Source organism: Macrobrachium rosenbergii, chromosome 6, assembly GCF_040412425.1.
Source record: "Macrobrachium rosenbergii isolate ZJJX-2024 chromosome 6, ASM4041242v1, whole genome shotgun sequence".
Classification (NCBI taxonomy): domain Eukaryota; kingdom Metazoa; phylum Arthropoda; class Malacostraca; order Decapoda; family Palaemonidae; genus Macrobrachium; species Macrobrachium rosenbergii.
The window spans coordinates 50544012-50566511 of NC_089746.1; the positions used below are offsets into that span (position 1 = coordinate 50544012).

Consider the following 22500-nt stretch of genomic DNA (forward strand, 5'->3'; position numbering starts at 1 on the left):
ACAAATAAATCTAAGCAAAACTTGATTTAAGCGAAAAGTAAATTTACATACATACATACATAAATACATTCATACATACATACATATTTCTAAAAAGTAATGCTTTGACTGCCATGTCTGTAGATGATGTTAAAACACTTATTTGACCTACAAATTTAAGAGAGGCCATAATGTTACATTACTGAGCTTAGCAACCTTCTGTTTTCAAAAATTACGCGTATAAATGCTAATATTAAATAGTTTATTCTTTATTAACCTATTCATTGATATCTGCAAACGAATCCTCTCCTTATAAATCTTCATCCACTTATCTAATATCTGAAAATGAATCTACTTCTTTTTGCTAAGTTACCTTTCTCCATCTCTCAGCATATTCTATCTCTGGCAGTTTGCTGAACAAATTCGTGTTTATTATACTCTCTCCACATGAATGTTTCTTCACGATAAACAATAATAAATAAGAAAATCGCTGAAGAGCACCAAAACGAGCAAATTCCAGCCATATCTGAACAATAAAGAGAGTATTAGCTCTCCATAGATCGGAAAAGCTTCTTCGATCAGAAACACTCGCGGAGTTTGGACGGTTCTCCCGAGACTCCTAATACGAGGGCTTATCCAAATCGATGACCCGTTCCCTCCAGGTGACGTCACTGAGAAGAAGAAGAAGAAGAAGAAGAAGAAGAAGAAGAAGAAGACAAAGAAGCAGCAGAAGAAGGTGAAGAAGAAGAAGCATCAGAAAGAAAATCAGAGCGATAAGTAGTATCTCGCTCATGGAATATGAACAGACTAATGTCCTTGCAATAAACAGGTATTGAGTGGTCATGCATTAAATGCAATGCAAGGTTGGAATGGAATAGCATTGCTTGACGAAGAGAGAATGAGAATGTCATTGGCTGCAATAAAACTTATACATACTATTTATATATACATATATACATACTGTACATATAACAATGAGCATGAATAACATATTGATGGTAAAGGGACAACATTAAAAGATGACGCAATAACAAAAATGAATAACATACACTAACGATAAAAGCAAAACATAAGATAAAGCGGCACAATAACCATAATAGAGGAATTATTTAAAATTATTTTAAATTACGGACAAACCCGCTTAACAATGCAGCTCCCATTATTTTTTTCATCAGAAGCCCAATCCCGCCCCGCCCCCACCCACAATCCCCTATCATTATTAAATGTTGTACTTTTCATGGAAAGAGATGATTATTTGAATGCGCTGCTTTGATGCCGAAACTAACGCAACGCCCGAACCATAAACAGAGCAATTTGCAAAACTCAATAGTGATGAGCTGGACAAGGTGGCGTCCGTCACAAAGCTGATGACGTCAAAAAAGAATAAGGGAACGTCAAACTAGACGTCAAAATGGCTAATATCAAAAGAAGGGGCGTCAACAGGGTGCATATTATTTCAGGCGTGTCATTAGCCGTTAATAAAAGAGGGTGGGAAGGGTGTCCGGTGACCCAATGCGAAATGAAGCGCAGCATTTCAATGAAGGCTGTTGATGGAAAGGTCAGCCGGTGACCTTGTGGCGTTATCTGCCATTATTGGGAACAGCGTTGGGAGAGTTGGTAGCGTGTTGGACTCTGTATTACAGAACAGCAGCTGTGAGTACTCATAAAATAATTAACCGCCTGACTAACTAAATGAATGAATGAAAAAACCATAAATTATGCTTTATATGACACGGATGTTTAATCACTAGTTGAAGTTTGCAAATTCAGCAAAATGAAAATACATACTGGAAATAAATTACTATTTAGGTAAGCTTTTACATAAATTTCAGATTTCTAGTGTTTTCCCATTTTCATATAAGGCAAGTCATTGTGATGACGGTCTCAAATCTCAAACTAACATAAACGCTCAAACACACACACCAACCCACACACAAACCCAAAACATGTATACACATACACACCAACATCCATACATATATAGATGTATAATGCATATACATATATATATATATATATGAATGTCTTTTCCTGTAATACTACAGTGTAATATGAAAATAAGAAGGCCCATAAAACGTTTAAATAGTGTTTTATATATATATATATATATATATATATATATATATATATATATATATATATATATATATATAAATATATTATAATCAACAAAACGACCTATATATTCATTTTCTGATCGTTTCAATATACTTCAACTAAGGCAGGAGGTTGGTCTGACAGTTAAAGTAACATTAAAACTACTACTGCTTAAACATAGTAAAACTAGGGGAGTAAAATTGTAAGTTCACTTTAGGCCAATGAGAGAACATCAAAAAGCTACCCTAAAAAAAAAGAGCAACAAAAGATAAAAAAAAATTTTGAAAAAACTTGTACCCAAAGTGACCTAAACGTCAATATATGAGAGACCGCAGACCCTATGGTGTGCTGAGTAAGTTTCGACAACTTTCGTCTGTATATTTCCACAAAAGTTTTAAAATATATATATGTATTCATATGTATTCCAGTTCAAAATCACTGCTGTCACCGACAGGAGAGAGAGAGAGAGAGAGAGAGAGAGAGAGAGAGATCCAACACTGATTCGAATAAAGGAATTTCTCAGTTCGTAGTCTCCAAAATCCTTGACTGCAGGTTGTTGCCTCCGAAGGTCAACACCAGGACTATTACTCCTTTTCACGCATTAATACACGTACCGGTTTTCTTGGGGCAAGGGCCCGTGTTTGTATAATCCATCTTAATGCGGACCAAAATCAGTAACGGTTTCAGACATGGCCTACGTAGAAAAAAAAAAAAAACGAAAGTATGACCATACAAACGCCTACCGCAAATTGTTTTCTGCAACAGGGCATTGTATAATTTCCAGATATAAATGAATCTAATCAACTATTGTATTATTTTTATCGTACATTAATTTTGAATTATGGGTCCATATCCAATACAAAAAAAAAAATAGCACCAATACATGCTTTCAATAACGTTCATCTCACTCTTCCTCTATCTATCTATCTATCTATCTATCTATTATTATTATTATTATTATTATTATTATTATTATTATTATTATTATTATTATTATTATTATTCAGAAGATGTAACCCATTCATATGGAACAAGCCCAAGGGGGCCACTGACTTGAAATTCAAGCTTCCAAAGAATACGGTGTTCATTCGAAAGAAGTAACAGAAGGTAACGGGAAAAACAGAAAGAGGAGATCAGTTATTAGAAAAACAGATAAATCAACAAATTAACAAATAAAAAACAAAAGTGTAACAGCAGAGAAACTGTCTATCTAGCTACTTACCTAATGGCAAATATAATATCTACCTATCTACTTACATATGAGCATGAGGATGTTCTTGCCTTACACCTGATCCCCCGCCATAAAAGCGAGGTGAATTACCAAGACTTTATGACTGGGTCCTCTTGTCCTCTTACTATGGGGAAAGGGGGTCATAAAATTCTGGAGAGCCCCGATCATGAGTCTCGAATAAGGCGGTTGTTCCTGGAAGTGTCACCCTCCGCTGAATGGGTCTCATTTAGCGCCAAAGTAGATGCTTGGGTAACGATGGTAAATTTCACCTTCCAATAAATGCAGGTTAAATTCACGATTCTCTAATAATCGTGCGCAAAATACAGCAGACTTTATATAAAAACAGGGCTCCATTTTACAAACAATCATTGGTTAATACACACATGCACATTTATATATATATATATACATATATACTGTATATATACATATACATATATATATATATATATATATATATATATATATATATATATATATATATATATATATATATATATATATATATGAGTGTGTGTGTGCGTATGTTAGAAAACATATTGGTTTACGAAGTTACTCAGTTTTTTGAGCTCTGCTTACATGACCCTCCCGTACTAAACCGAACCGACGGATTAAAAAAAAAAAGATATTATTCCTTCTGTACAAACAACGACCCTGTCTTCCCCTGTTTCCCAAATCTGAGAGGCGTAAAACAGTCCTTCTTAAACAGTTGGTAAGTGAGAAGATTTATTTCATAATGCAAAGACAGATGACTCCGTTACTCAAGATCCCCTGACAAAGAGGCTAAAGTTTTTCCAAATGCATCGAAAAGACTCCTTTCAATTCTAACGGTGTAAATAACGGGCGTAAATAATGCACCGCAAAACTAAACAGACATGATCTTCCGCAAAAAGACATGGAACACATCGTGCCATACTGAAACATAGTGAAAAAATTCTTTTCCTTAAGATTTATATGACGCCCTATGATGTTAAACAGATACAATCTTCCCCTGATACTCCTTTCAGTAGACAGACGTAGTAGAAGACTTCCTAAGCTGGTGAATTATATGTTCTTCCCCATAAAGATCTAATGGTTCACTGACCGTATTCCTTCCCGACATAAATGGAAGAACACCTCCTGCAATGGTAAACTGACAAATTCTTCCTATTGACAGTCGCATTATGACGTCTTACTATGATAAATTCTTTCTCTAAAGAGAATAGAAGATATTCTATATTGGCAAACTGACGCATCATTTCCCATAAGCAAACGAAAAAGACGTAACGCGATAATCAGCTGGTAAATTCTTCCCCCAAAACTGATGTAAAAAATATCCTACAAGAGTGACAAGTACATTTCTCCTCCAAACTGGATATGACAGATGTTCCCCCTTTGCTAAACAAACCCACGAAAAACTGAAGCAGCTCACACACATACACAGGCGCGCATTAAGATGCAAAGAGGACTGATCGGAAGAATAGTGCTGAATATTGAAGACCCGACCTACTTTCGCGGATCACCTGCCTAAAAACATTTTCTTTTTTATCAGGTGTATGGAACTTAAGTTTACATCCTCCTAACTCTTTCAAAAGAAACTTTCGTTAATATAGGACTGGGAGAAGGTCCTCCTTGAATGCATGGAAATGCTTCTACGGTATATATATTAGACTGACGGATCAGAATGGTAAGCAACATCGACAGATCGATAGATTTATATCATAAAAGGTACACGACAACTTGAGTTATGAATAGGAGACAGTAAAACTGGTCAGATAATGACAGCAACAAACAGGGATCACCAGCAAGAAAAATAAAAAGACAGGCAAACAGAAAGCAATGAGACCTTACAAGTTATCGACTAGAAAGATCCACCGATTCGACCGCGAACGAAAACACAAACACGGAACAACAACGCACGATCTGCCACCATTGCAAAAACAGCATCCCGGCTGTTTGATTTCGCCCTTCAGAGGCCTTTGACATTCTACATCAAAACAATGAACTGGCCTGTACATTAGAGCGTTCCTTTTATTGTAAATAAAAGGCAACTGAGCAGAGTGCCATTCTTCCAGCATCAATCAGCATTACAAGAGTGGCGGAAAATGGAGAGTTCTCTTCGAACTCATCTGAGTCCCCCTGGGACCATTAATCAAAATTCTCTTTCAGCTGAAAAGTGGCAGTCCTTCTGACGCAGAAAATTACTTTTTTCTTTTCTTTAAATACAGGATATAAGTATATCACGCACACTCACTCACGGACACACACACATACACACACACACACACACACACATATATACACACACACACACACACACACACACACATATATATATATATATATATATATATATATATATATATATATATATATATATATATATATACATAGATATATAAATATCATCTAATAAAGGTAGCCCAAAACAGACCACAAGGGTAGATTTTACAGCGTTATATTTCGGAGACAATCTGCCCGTTGAGGGAGACAGTTGTCTCTCAAACATAATGTAAAATCTACCAATTTGGCGTTTTTATGGGCTACCTTTATTAGAAGGAGTTCTGTTTTAACAGAAAATCATACACACACACACACACACACACACACACACACACACACATATATATATATATATATATATATATATATATATATATATATATATATATATATAGATAGATAGATAGATAGATATACACACACTATATATACATACATACATACATACCCGTCACGGAAATCGGAGGTTCTCACTGTTCGTAGTTCGAATCTCCCAGGTGACGAATCACTTATCGATTATAATTCCCCTGCGGTGTTATTTCCGAGGTAGAGCGAATTGGATATTAAAAGTCATTTGTAGCTTGCTGTTTTCGAATATGAAAAGATACCACGGTGATGTGACAAAAATTCTCTCTCTCACACACATACACACACACACACACACATACACACACACACACACATATATATATATATATATATATATATATATATATATATATATATATATATATATATATATATATATATAATATATTTATATATATAAATATATGTATATATATATATATATATATATATATATATATATATATATATATATATATATATATATATATAATGGCATTACAACTAACCAAACAACAATATTTTAGACTGATTTAATGAAAAAGTTATTTTTTCATACGTTTCTGAAGAACTAGCGCATAAGCACTGAAGTCCCCAATGACACTTTCACCTAATCTTCGAAATGTCTACTGCGAGCGATTTTTTCATTGACTAGTCGCATTTACACGCCTTGAGAGAGAAAGAGAGAGAGAGAGAGAGAGAGAGAGAGAGAGAGAGAGAGAGAGAGAGAGAGAGAGAGAGAGAGAGAGAGAGAGATCCCGCAATGCTGGGATGAGATGAGAAAGATATAACAAAGCAAATGGTGAGAGAAATCAAAATAATATGCAAGCAGAGAGAGAGAGAGAGAGAGAGAGAGAGAGAGAGAGAGAGAGAGAGAGAGAGAGAGAGAGAGAGAGAGAGAGTTTTAACTGTAAAACGTTGAAGTGACGCACTAACGAAATGGAAATGCTTCCGGGGTGATAAAAATCTTAAAAATGAAAGAACTGTCATCCAAAGAGTATAATCATCCCCACCTCCATTGTTGTCGAAATGAACGCAACTCGTCTTTACCTTCCTGAGAGGTATGAAGTATCACCGCAGACACACGGGAAAAGGTGAAACAGAGATGTAATAGATAAGAAAGACTGGCGTTGATGCAGAGAGAGAGAGAGAGAGAGAGAGAGAGAGAGATCCTCCCATGCTGGGATGAGATGGGAAAGATATAACAAAGGACACGGGAAGAGGAATCAAAATTATATGTGAGCAGAGAGAGAGAGAGAGAGAGAGAGAGAGAGAGAGAGAGAGATCCTGCCATGCTGGGAGGAGGTGAGGAAGATCTAACAAAAGGAAACGGCGAAAGGTATCAAAATGATAAGTAAGGAGAGAGAGAGAGAGAGAGAGAGAGAGAGAGAGAGAGAGAGAGAGAGAGAGAGAGAGAGAGAGATCATCCTATGCTGAGATGAGCTGAGAAATATATAACAAAGGAAACGGTAAGAGGTCTCAAAATTATTTACCAGCTAGGAGAGAGAGAGAGAGAGAGAGAGAGATCCTGCAATGCTGGGATGAGATGAGAAAGATATAACAAAGGAAACGGTAAGAGAAATCAAAATGATATGCAGGTAAATAGAGAGAGAGAGAGAGAGAGAGAGAGAGAGAGAGAGAGATCCTCCCTCCTCCCAAAGAATATAAGGGCCACTCCCAGCGAAGGCCGCAAAAGGACTGTAGGGATGAAGGACCCTTTACGCCCTTTAGAGGAACCTCTCTCTTCATCAGGTCGTTATTCCTCAGTGAAGACACACTGCCTCACTCCCCCCTACCTTTCTTCTTCTTTCCACCTTCCGGTTCGATTTTACAGAGGCCCAGTTAGGAATTATGGAAGGTCCGCGATCCCCAGGTACACTTGTCAACTCGTCGTATGAATCTGACAGTTATAATAATTTATTTCTCAAATTTTGTGTAATTTATTAAAATTTATTTCTCAAAATGTGTATATTTGCAAGAATTTCATATATAGGTGAATGTATTTTCAATTAAGCATCTACAGAACGTTACGTATCTGCTACTGTACTACCTCATTATTTATCAAACAGGGCTCTGCTGGCCGCGAGTTCGAATCGCCGACCGACCAATGAAGAATAAGAGGAATTTATTTCTGGTGATAAAAATTCATTTCTCGCTATAATGTGGTTCGGATTCCACAATAAGCTGTAGGTCCCGTTGCTAGGTAACCAATTGGTTCTTAGCCACGTACAATTAATCTAATCCTTCGGGCCAGCCCTAGGAGAGCTGTTAATCAGCTCAGTGGTCTGGTTAAACTAAGGTATACTTAACTTTTTTTTATCAAACAGGGCAGAAACCCGTGTATATCTATTCTGAGGGACCACTGAATTGCAGAGCAAATTTAACATAAATGAATGTAAACGTATATAAAAATAAAAGAAAATAAGAGAATAATACATAATATAAAGATAATAAACACCTCTGACAAGCAACTGGCGCCCTTCTATTTATACCCAGTCAGTGAGTCGAGTTCAAAATATTTTAAAGACAACCTACATTTACTCACGAGTAATACCTGTATACATTTGCATACATACAAACCATGTCTATCCTTAAGAGCACGATGTACCAAACATAAGCAGGAATATCTCATGACTGAGGCATTATATCATGGCATTCCTGATATCTCAAGGAGGCAATATATAACCTGTCATTTCCAGTAACCTGCATATTCCATTGGTCTCTTTGACCAGCCCTTAAAGGAGGACTGTTACATGCTGGGATAAGATTCGTTAGTGGAAAAATTCTGACATAAATGAAGAACAAAAGATTAATAGTTCTGCTTTGTATTCAGTAGTTAACTTTATATATATAAACACACATATAAACACACATACATATATATATATATATATATATATATATATATATATATATATGTATATATATATATATATAATGCACATATATATATGTATATGCATAAATATATATGTATATATATACTGTATATATATATATATATATATATATATATATATATATATATATACAGTATATATATATATATATATATATATATATATATATATATATATATATATATATATATATATATAAATATTTATTGAAAGACAATGATCTTGAATAACCAACAACCTCTCTTCCAAGAGATCGTTTAATCCGGAATTAAACCTTAACTATTTTCTAATATTCATTATTCCTACTTCCGCACAATTTACTGTATTTGCGATAATAATAATAATAATAATAATAATAATAATAATTAATACCTTTATTCCACAAATTTACAGTGGGTATTCTTACAATATAAAATATACATAAAATGTTTGTTTAAATTATATACTGATGAAAGTAATATATACATAGAATATATATGTTATCTATTAACAATATTTTACATAAAACAAAACATCTGATCCAAAACACAATGCCAACAATCATCAACAACGTCAAGAAAATAGCCTTTCAATTTTCTTTTAAAAGAATTTAGCTTTCTTTTACATCTGAAGGAAGTGTATTCCACAAAACAGGCCCCCTCACTGATAAGGCTCGCTCAGCTAATTTAGAGAGTACGTTTAACCACCAAGTTATCTGTTTGCCTTGTTATTCTTACAGTGTTTTCTCCTACTGTCTCTATCTCTATAATTGATTAAAAGACAATGATCTTGCTCTTTAACCTTTATGAATGGAACAACCACGGTCAGACTTTTTCCACCTCCCACAGCAATTTTAGCAGCAAAACATTCTGAATTCTTTGTACCTTCTGTATTAGAGTTGTATGTCCTCCTCCCCATAACACAGCACAATATGAAAATTAAACCGATTCAACGACCATTTTTCTTGAGTCAAAGTCAAAAGATTTGTCTGTTCAAAAACACTAAAATGCTATTTGCTTTCTTACATATAGATTCTATATGACCATTAAATGTCAGATTGCTATCTATATATAAACCTAGATTTTTTACACATTATTCACACATTCAGAAGACTTACCAGCACAGATTTATTCTATCTATATATTGATCAAATATAAACTGAGTCTTATTTTAGTTTATTTTCAAACCGTTTTGGCAGAAGTAGAATTGACTCGATCCATCGTTCCTTAGTTGCCCAGTCTAACTGTCTCCATTTAATAAAATTCCTAACAAGAAAAACTAATGTCCAACGTTACATTAAAAAATAATCACCGTTCTTCTTTCACGCTTTTTTTTTCTTTTTTCCTAGCCTGGACTAGATACGGACACTTGGTTGGCCGTCACTTGGCTTCTGAATTTAAAAAAAAAATACTCTTAGACCTGCAAGAAAAACCTTTTTCCCCAAAAAATAAAAACTCTCTCAGAACGTACAAAACGAATCCACACACTGACTTCCAAAACACTCACCTCTTGATGGACTGGTAATACTCGTCGATGAAGTCCTTCGCCAACTTGAGGACTTCATCCTGGGACCTGGGATCGGTCCCACGCTTCCGAGGCAGCATGAGGGATCCATTACAGGCGTAGCGAGTACAGAGACCCTCCTGTAGATGCACAAACAAAGGGGGAAAATACATCAGTGAGCAGCTGGGATTTTATTTGGGGAAAGTGAAGATAATTGGACAAAAAGTAAACGGAGGATGGAGAGAGAGAGAGAGAGAGAGAGAGAGAGAGAGAGAGAGAGAGAGAGAGAGAGAGAGAGAGAGAGAGAAACGGTTGCTTTCACATATATACATAGATATATATCTATCAATATATCTACATATATACTGTATTTGCGCAAACTTATGCATATATATATATATATATATATATATATATATATATATATATATATATATATATATATATATATATATATATATATATACGCTTAAACGAAAAATATTTACACTTAAAGACATTTTTAATGTCAATTCATCATAAAAAACGACACCAGGACTTTTGTATAAATATCACTCCTTTATTTAATGAAAACCTTGGTCATGACGGTAGCGCCTGAGTTACTGCAAATTCATTGAATGTTCCTCGCACTACGCGAAACTTATTGACAAAAAACAGGCGATATATCTGGGTAATGTATTTTCAACACGAATATTGTTGGCTGCCAAAGCAGAATGAAATTCAAAATACTATCATGAACTCCACTGTCGCCAATACATTCGAAAGGGAAGGGTTGTAATGGAATATACTACAATCATTTTTATTCATCCTTTTCATTTAATCATTGGTTTGAAAACTACAGAGACGGGGTTAAATGCGTCATTTTACACTGAGCTTATTTATCAGAGGAACATTTGTACAAGAGATCATTTTAGTTATTAACAGGTTATAAAAGAAATATAAAATTTTGTTCATTATTTTTTATAAAATCAAAGACATTGGCACAAAGGAGAATAGATACATAACAATGTAAAATGAGAAAACTTGGATCTTTCAGCAAAATCGAATAAAAACTGAACTTTAATATTTTTGAATATGTACATACAGACACCCAGACAGACAGAACATAAGGACAGAACGACAGACATATGTCTGCAATGAGAGAGAGAGAGAGAGAGAGAGAGAGAGAGAGAGAGAGAGAGAGTGCGTTCTGGACACAAAGTTAACTATTGTACACATTTTGAGAAGAAAGTGAGAATACAAAGGGCAAATACGAGAGAATTTTTAAAGTTTAAAATCCCTGAGCTTGAGAATGAAGGAATTAACGAGCTCATTTTGTTATTGGACCTCAATACACACAACCATTCATTTCAACACACGCATCTTTTGCATATTATTTTCTTGTTGTGGCCATGGTGATTATGGTAAACTCGGCTTGTGAAACTGAATCCTCTTCATAGTAATACAATGGTACCGTGAAGTAAAGGAATTTATTTTTCTTCCGTTGGACTATTTGACTATTAGCTGACTGATTTGAGCAACATGGGTCTTATCAGCATAGTATCTTATAATGATTATAAATTTTTATAAATTTATAATCTTATAATAATTATAAACAATTACAAATGACACCTGCAGTGACACATTTCTCCGGTTCATTTTGCTTCGATAATCTGCACCGCTTACCCTGTGATATTTTCCTGGCTGCGATCCTGTCTTCCATTTTTCATATCATGAAAAAATAAAAATTCATTGAAATACATCTCTCTATTCAAGACGTTTCCTGTTATTTCTGCCATTTTATTCCAAGAGGATCTATGCAATTCTTGCGAATCTATTTCACAATCACCTCCTTCAATGCAGCCACACTACTTCAGAGAGGACATTTCTTATCGGCTTTCTACGATTCCCACTGCCTTTCCTCTATTCCAGCTCTTCCATCCCGAACTATTTTTAAACCAGAGCGCCGAATATCTCTGATCGCAAAAGGGGAAAAAGAAAATCAATAGAGAGATCTAATCTCCTAACACTTACGAGACGTCTATAAATAGCTCACTTCAGTTGTCGCTGCGGGGCAGACGAAACGACAAATTTACTCGGAAATCTCTTGTTCTCATTTCAAGGGACGTCAAGTCTGTCGTGAGATTTCGAAGAAGAAGAAGAGGAAGTAAAGGTAAACTAGCACACGCGCACCGTGTCTTCTGTGTATAAGGTAGTCGGTAAACTGACCACTATCAGATGTCCGATCTCTTTAATCTCCTAGATCGCCAGTATTCAGTTAAGATCAGTCGATCAATCCGCCCTACCTTTGTTGGCTTACCCAGTCTTTCAAAAAACGCAACACATGACACTTTTATTCTATTTTATCCATTCATGGAAATGTATAAACGGTTCCAAACATATTCCCAGAAGTTCAAATGAACGGTGAAGGCAGACAAGCAAGAGACTGAGAAAAGAGTCTGGTTGTCTTAGCGTGGATCTGAGAGGAAATTATCCTCCTCCTCCTCCTCCTCCTCCTCCTCCTCCTCCCACCGGACGAGAAAAGGCTAGCAAGAAACATGATGGCGTGGGAGAGTGATAGTTATGATAATGTCCTCCATAAAAAGGTGGCAAGAACAGGGAAAAGCATATTTAAAGGGATAATTCCCACGGGGTAAGGGTAGAAAGTTTGAAATAATTAGCTGAAAATCGTCAAAGTAAAATCATTATGAGGTTGCTGACGTGTTGACAATGTACGGAACAGACAAAGACACACTAAGGTTACAAAATAATATGTATGTATGTATGTATGTATGTATGTATACTAAAGCTATAAAAATCGTAAACTAAGGCTACTTATATCTTTTTATATAGTCCTTCATCATTCAATAATTATACCACATGAAAACAAACAAATAAAGAATTTGAGACCAAATTACACGGCGATGAAATGTTTCAATACTTGTGACCTAATGGGACGATTCTGGAAATGGGAGGAGAGGAGATATTAAGCAGTTATTAATGAAAGGAGGATGAGAAGCTTTGGAGAGAGAGAGAGAGAGAGAGAGAGAGAGAGAGAGAGACGATGTGGCTTCATCATGATGGATATTATAGCCTAATTATTTGAAATTCAGCCGGGATAGGTATTTGATGACGAGTACTATTGGCGCACTCAGAGAGAGAGAGAGAGAGAGAGAGAGAGAGAGAGAGAGAGAGAGAGAGAGAGAGAGAGAGATAGTGGGAGGGGTGGTTCCATCATGCCAATGTTATTGGCAAAATTATGTGAAATTCACCCAGAGAAAGGCATTTGACAGCATGGGCACTAATGATGCAAAGAGAGAGAGAGACACACACACAGACACACAGAATAATTGTCTACGTCACATGCTGAAACGACATTAAACTTTCATGGCGCATTGTTCATTTTATCCCTTGTCACTACACAGCATAATACGTAATAGGGCACTTAGCGTTTATTCCTCGCTGATAAAGGAAGTATATAAGCAGGATTGACGTTTATCATTCTTTAAGAGGTGAAATAGTCAGCGTAATATCGAATTCATCTAGATAAAAACTATTGCTTTGTCTTAATAGATGTATATGTCCTCTGCAAAGTACGATACTCTCTCTCTCTCTCTCTCTCTCTCTCTCTCTCTCTCTCTCTCTCTCTCTCTATATATATATATATATATATATATATATATATATATATATATATATATATATATATATATATATATTTATATATATATATATATATATATATATATATATATATATATATATATATATATATATATATATGTATATATATATATATATATATATATATATATATATATATATGTGTGTGTGTGTATATATATATATATATAAACAAAAAAGAAAGAGCCACCCTTTAACCCTTACATTTTTCTCTCTCTCTCTCACCATGCTTCCCATGATAATGGTCACAATTCTCACTTCTGAAAGATCATATCCCTTATTTGCTTTCTGCTCATTTAGGCACATCTCTCTCTCTCTCTCTCTCTCTCTCTCTCTCTCTCTCTCTCTCTCTCTCTCTCTCTCTCTCTCTCTCTCCTTCGGCCAACGTAGCTCAAACTTACAAAGGGAAGCTGCGAAGTCTTAAGAATATGTAAAGATTAATGCTTTCGCTTCAATGACGTGTTCCTCTAGGGATAAAGAGACGTTTTTCTTTGATTATATATATATAAAAAAAGACGAATGAGAATAACGTTTCTGAAAAGATTTCTAGTGATGGTGGAGAAATATTCAGAATACGAAAGTGATGAAGATATTACAACAATGCCTTTAAGCATATTTGGAAATTAAGGAAGAGTGGCTAAGATTAATGGTTCTGAAAAACGAATTTTTTTTTTTGTCAGAAGAAAAGATTACTGCTCCAAAAGCCTTCAGTAATGAAAAATGTGTTAATGAGAGTAATAAACGGATTTTCCTCGTGTAATAATTTATCGAAATACAATTGATGCAAGATAATACAAATTTTAAAATAAATAAAACTTGGTTTCAAGAAACAAATAAATGTTAATTAAAATTTACCATACAATATATATATATATATATATATATATATATATATATATATATATATATATATATATATATATATATATATATATATATATATATATATATATATATATATATATATTATATATATATATATAAACTGTCTTATTCCTTTCGATGACTGATACAGGACATTTTACCTATTAAAGTGTTAAGGTTAAAGGAAAAAAATGGTCTAGTGCCTAAAACTCAAAAATCCATTTTCTGCCCATAGACACTTCGAGGCGGTTAGTCTATTAGGGATAAAGTGTATGGTGAATAAGGTCCACAAATTATAAGAGACAGGGCAATTAAAGTTTAAAATTACCTGACGTTCGCAAAAACTTTAGACTAAATATTCATTGAGGGAACTATGAAAGAATACCATATTAAAATTTACACATTATCACAACCTGCATACCAAACTACCAAAGACTTGAAACTGTTAATAGCTAATAGTAAACTTAAATCCCCAATGACAAACGCAGGTACTTTCGACATTAATTTTTTGTTTCATCACGAAGGATACTCTCTTCCGAATGGCTATCATTTTGTTTATCATTTTGTTGATATGTCTATAACCGTCTATGCAGAGTCTAACCTAAAGTAACCTAAAATAAGGTTCAGGCATAACGTGTCAGTGTACCGGAAATTGCAACTGTATAGCAATTTTTTGGAGATAACTTTACATAACGCATTCTTTAAAATATAATGTAGGGGTAAATCAAGATTTAAAATTTACAACTGTTAATATTATGTGGAACTTTATTAGCCGATTCTACCACATGAAATACAGACCACTACACATCAATGTACCTGTAACGGGTTGCGAGCCTAGGATAAGTGAGGATGTTCAAGTTAGGTTAGGTTAGTTCAAGTTATGACACGTAACGCCCATACTTAATGCTACCCGGGAAAAGTGGATGGTCATACGTGTTGCTTTCAGGTTTGTTAAACTTTATATCTATCAATCAAGATCGAGAGGACTACTTGATTTTATGGATACTGCCCCCAAATAAAAACTGCTTAGGTAAAAAAAGCATGTATATTATTATTCAGGAGAATCAAGTTCTGAAAACGTGATGAGCAACCATATTATTATTATTATTATTATTATTATTATTATTATTATTATTATTATTTATTATTATTATTGTTGTTGTTGTTGTTGTTGTTTTTGTTGTTGTTGTTATTGTTGCTGCTGTTGTTGTTGCTAAGAGATTCACAATTTCGTAAAAAAACAATCTGTTTAATAAAAATCCACAATTATATAGTAAATATATCACTATGTAAAATAAACATAGTAATATATTTACTATATAATTGTGGATTTTTATTACACACACATTATTATTATTATTATTATTATTATTATTATTATTATTATTATTATTATTATTATTATTATTATTATTATTATTCAGAAGATGAACCCTATTAACAGTGAGCAAGCCAACAGGGGCCACTGACATGTAATTCAAGCTTCCAAAGAGCATGGTGTTCATTAGGAAGCATTCATGAATGTAAGGCGGATAATCATTTACTTGTGCCTGCTACGACAGGAACCCCCGAATCACATAGTTCTACAGGCTCCAAATAAGCGGTTACACGTGAAGACATACTCGGCGAAATTGTCCCGACACAATTTACTTTTACGGGCGAGGTAAAACCAAGACCCCCAGACGTGAGATAACTTTACAAAGTCTCCCCCTGAATGCTAGAATTGGGTCTGAAGGAAACCGGATTGTGGTGTGGGGGCTGTTTGATATTCACCTGCAAGTTTATATGAATTTCGAAGTTTGACACTTTTCCAATACTTCGTTGGAATTTGCCTGTATGGATTTTCCTCCCGGACTGATTGGAGAGGGACTCGCCACTACGAGATGAAATCTCCCACCAAAAAATGAATGAATAAAGGATAAAAAAAAAAATCAGAACAGGGAAATAACGAAGGAGACTAAAAGGATCGTTACTAAGAAAAGATAACGAAGATGAAAAGGAAGAAGAATAAAATGAAGAGATGGAAGAAGATGGGAAACATAAAAATAAACAAAACAGATCTATCAAGTCATATTTTATCCAACATAGTGAATTAGTAGATGGATATTTCAACTGAACCTTAAGTCTGGAACCGATCTAATTCTATATCTAGAGTCATATCGTGATTTTATAAAGTTTTTATCTTTTTATCCGGACTTGCAACCGATATAAATGCATACGTCTACACCATTCATGTTTATAAGCCATATATTTACCAAGACTTATACGTGTAATATGTTGTATCCGAACCAAGAAACATCACGGTAACACAAGAGAGGGTCGGGAGGTTAAGTTGTGATCATAGTCGTAGCATGCAGTCCCGAGGCTCGGACTTTGGTGGGATGTAGGTGCCTACGTTCTACAGTTACGAGGGCTAGTAGACAGAGAGGCTGGCCTGGCTGGGCGACGGCACGCCTAAGACTAATTTCATTTCATTGTTACAAACAGGGAATCTATTTAATGATACACGTTGCGTGTAATACGCATGTGTGTATATAATATATATATATATATATATATATATATATATATATATATATATATATATATATATATATATATATATATATATATATATATATATATATATACTGTATATATGAATATATCTATATCTATATCTATATATGTGTGTGTTGTCTTTTTTTAATACAAGCAAATTATTGTAGTTTATTTGTTTGCATATAGGTAGAGAAAACGGCTTACATATGAAGTAAAGCACTGTAAATCTAGTGATATGAAAACAATCAGGGCAACCAACAAATAGTTCACCTAACGTATTAAACCTAAACTCTGTCATATCAATGAAACAGGGACTGTGCAAAAAATTAAAAGAAAAAAGAAAAAGATATCTACATATGAAAACCAATACTAGCTTTATAATCACAAGAATGTTCCTCCTACAGATCATCTGCTAAAAATTGAAGAATCAAATGAGCTTCAGTTAATGCAAAAACACCTGACGGGAATTAATGATTATTGTTTGTTCGTAACTTGATGAATAGCAGTACTTGGAATTACATTTTTGCTAACAAAGTTCTTATTTTTAGGCAGTTTCATTAAAAGATGACGTTAGGGATATGGGGTTTATGAAATATCAGTTCCTCTCTCTCTCTCTCTCTCTCTCTCTCTCTCTCTCTCTCTCTCTCTCTCTCTCTCTCTCTTTCTCTCTCTCGTCGCCTCACTGTATGCAAACACGACCAAAAAATCACAGACACAAACACACGCACAATATATATATATATATATATATATATATATATATATATATATATATATGTGTGTGTGTGTGTGTGTGTGTGTGTGTATATATATTATATATATATACACATATGTACGTATGTACATATATACTGTATATACACACATATATATAATATATACACATGTAATTCCATTATACTAACAGCGTTGGGCAAAGACTACTATTTAAATGATACTTTATATCAAAAAGCCCACGGAAGTCATTTATAAAGAAAAACGCACAATATTGATATTTTACACCATTGTCAACAACGCAATATGATTCGCGCTGCAAAAATTTCAACTGGATATTTGACTTTCTTAAGGGGCTGAACTCAAGGAGATTTAAAACAAGTGTAAAACAGGATAAACTGACAACAGGACGGAAACATTCTCTTTAATATCTTTCAGAAAAGACTGGCTCATTTTTCTTCCAAGAGCAATTTCAACCTAAAGATTATTTTCGATTCCAAACGAGAATGAAATGCACACATTTTAAAAATGTTTTTAAAACACTGGTAAGAAGTCGTAAAAATGTTTGGTAATCTATCAGTACATTTCTAGAATACGAATCACCTATACCTTTTTCGTATACTGTCTAGTTTTCTTTAAAATCTAAGCTGAAATTTATATAAAATGATAAATATTCAAAAAGCACAAAACCATCGCTAAAAGGTTAGGAGTCACAAGAAGCACAAAAATATTACCTAAAAGAAAAAAAAAATGTACTGAATAAAACCTCAGTAACAAAAGAGAAACAAAAATAAAATAGATTATTTTTCTTTCACAGACTGCAAGAGAAAGGCAAAATAAAACAAAAAAAGTGATTACAATGAAAATTAAAAATCAAAAAAAAGTAAAAGATTTATATATATATATATATATATATATATATATATATATATATATATATATATATATGTGTGTGTGTGTGTGTGTATATATATATATATATATATATATATATATATATATATATATATATATATATATATATATATATATATATATATATATATCAGGACAGGGTGACAAGCAGACAGTCAGTCATCTATAGGTGATATTTATTTGCCGACGCGTTTCGTAACACACTGTTACATCATCAAGGCTAGAAAAAAAAGTTAAAATGTATTTTAATTTGTATATTTTCTTTTTTAGCCTTGATGATGTATAACAATGTGTTACGAAACGCGTCGGCAAATAAATATCACCTATAGGTGACTGACTGTCTCCTTGTCACCCTGTCCTGATATATGCTGTGGCCTGCTTGCGCCAACAATTTCTGTTCTATATAAATACATATAAATACATATACACACATACACACCTAACAAGAGAATTATAAAAATGAAAAAGCCTCATATCAGTATCATACAATAATTAATACAAATGAAATGTAAACTGGTAATTATTTCAACATTTCTACACACATTTATATAAAAATATATGTATATGTTTTCTTTTTTACGTATGTATATATACGTATGTATATATATATGTATATATATATATATAAATACATATAATATATATATATATACATATATATATATAAATTGTATTGTATATATACATTCAGATATATATAAACCAAATCTATGTACGTATTACTTTTCTATATTTAATTCAGGGAATGACCCGCTTCAAAAACATCAATCACCACGCCATTGGGCGAACAGTTATTATCACCAAGAAAGAACAACAGCAATTTCAATAACTATCAAACGGGTGAGGCAGCACCAGATGACATGACATGCAATATACGCAAATCATATGCAAGCTAATTCGGACCCCGAAGAATTTAGCTTTATTTCATATAAATCGCCGACCACTCCGTTTTTCCCCTGCACAATTTATTGGGCTACTGCCGGAAATTTATTTCCCCCCAAAAAAGGGGCGATAAATAAACTGTGTTATTGTGTTAATGTTGTAGATGTAGTGTTTCATCTTCTGGGTGTTAATGCGTGTCCTAATTAACGGCAACATTTCACTGTGTTTATGTTTTATATATATATATATATATATATATATATATATATATATATATATATATATATATATATATATATATATATATATATATATATATTTTCTTTCATCTTTTGAGAGTTCATATTTAACCTAATTTACATCCAAAGTTATTTCAGTGACTTCATTGTACAGATGTGAAAATCAAACATTTAATCGCAGGATTACCTGATGTCTTTAACAGGAGGTAACGATTTCCACACCGAGTTAAACTTATTACCTCATGCACTGGATCAAAAATCCTGATGGATTTAAATGGTGATGAGTCACGTCAAAATGTATCATTACTACCCATTCGTCGAGCAGGAGTGTCAAGCTTAAATTGATTGAAATCATTTAATATAATTTTCACCTTCAAGCAAAAGTTTCTACACGAAAACTAGCAATACTGATTTATTAGACTATTCTGATACACGAACAGAAGTTAATCTCATTCCCTTTGAAAATACTTGTATATTGATATTCCCCAAATATTCGCCATAGAAGAGCTGGTGATATTGTTACCTCGTAGTAAAATCAAAATTAAAATAGATTCGTAACCATTAACTAAGAGACTACACGAATTACCAAAATATCCTTCTCACATCTTAGAATACTGAAAATTAAAGAATTCCCTATTACTTATACTTAGCATGGTAATAGGAAAGTGAAAATCCATTTATGAATACTGAAAAATCTCTCTCTCTCTCTCTCTCTCTCTCTCTCTCTCTCTCTCTCTCTCTCTCTCTCTCTCTCTCTCTCTCTCTCTCTCGTAAGTCTGCTGCAAAAGTTAGAAAGAATTCTCTCTCCCACCCTCTCTCTCTTCTCTACTCATAATTTTGAAGAAAAAAAATGAAAGTTGCCAAATTGTATTAAACTTTTTAGGAAACTTTTTTTTTGTCCCGAGGAAAATGTCAGCTCTATCCACATTATTTTCCGAGTGAATTTTTCCCTGTGCTGAAACAGGAGATTGAAATTGTACCATTATTAGCAATAATCTTCAACCAACATACATGTAAAAAAAATTGGGGGCTACAATCTCTTCCGTCCTTATGATAAATTTGCATAAGTTTCTCAGATTCTGATAAATGGGAACTAACGACCTCTGAATAAAGACCTCTGTAATGATGGACTGCTCAAACAATGATGGAAGTCTCGACTTTTTTGTGATAATTCCACGAAATTACGATCGTAAATCACAACAGCTTCGCGCTTGGAGAATATTAGTTCGAAACACGGTTAACGTACTAGGTAAACGTTAAAGAAAACGGGAACAGTAGGCTATATATATATACATATATATATATATATATATATATATATATATATATATATATATATATATATATATATCTATATATATAAAGATAGATAGGTAGACTAATAATTACAGATAAATAAATACTTTGATAGATAGATACACTGATGATAGATAAATATAACTTTCTTCAAACTGAGACAGTCTAGAAAAACGAAAATAATGCCACGTAATGTTACGGAAATTCAATTAATTTTGTGTCAGATCAAAGATTACATTATTAGCTAATATTGAATAATGACACTGAATCTGATTCCAAATGACAGCTTATAAAATGGGCTGACCATAATTCCGTGAGACAGACGGGCTTCGTAATAAAATGTAAAACACAAGATGTGCGGAGAAAGATCAGATTGATTTTCAAAGGTGAAGTTCGAGGCACCATAAATAAAACCGATCCGGAGATTAAATTAAAGTCAGGCTTAAATTTAATACTGCATCTCTGCCTTAATAATTTGTTACTGAGATCCTTCTTAATACCATGTAAGAGTAATTGTATCCTAAGAATGCGTCTTCATCCATACCGCAGCAGTCTTTATATCTGTGATACATTCATTCGTAAAATAACGCTAATATGAAAGAAGAAGAAGAAGAAGAAGAAGAAGAAGAAGAAGAAGAAGAAGAAGAAGAAGAAGAAGAAGAAGAAGAAGAAGGAAAGAGAGAAGAGAGAGAGAGAGAGAGAGAGAGAGAGAGAGAGAGAGAGAGAGAGAGAGAGAGATCCAACTTGGACGTAACTTCGACAAACTTACTTCTTCTTCTTCGTCATCTTTTTTTCTCTTTCTTTTTTCTTCTTCTTTCTGAAGAAGAAAAAGAAGAAGAAAAAGAAGAAGAAAAGAGAGAGAGAGAGAGAGAGAGAGAGAGAGAGAGAGAGAGAGAGAGAGAGAGATCCAACTTCGACGTAATTTCCTCCCACCATAGAGCCATAGTTCTAAGAGAACATTAATGTGCCTATCCACTTTGAAGGCTATAAGTCATTCTCATTGTGGTGCAATATCATTAAGGCCTGAAAGCCTATTTTAGCCGAGTGAAAAATAAACTAAATATGGCCAGATCGGCTTTTTTTTTTC

General features: G+C 33.6%; 1 protein-coding gene across 1 annotated transcript in view; it reads right to left on the minus strand.

Moving 5' to 3' along the window:
- Nos (Nitric oxide synthase) overlaps positions 1-22500 on the minus strand; it is a 447341-nt gene that overhangs the window by 82661 nt on the left and 342180 nt on the right. Inside the window, exon 5 of the mRNA XM_067105755.1 lies at positions 10303-10439. Within this exon, the coding sequence (XP_066961856.1) occupies positions 10303-10439 (137 nt within the window). The remainder of the gene's footprint in view (positions 1-10302; positions 10440-22500) is intronic.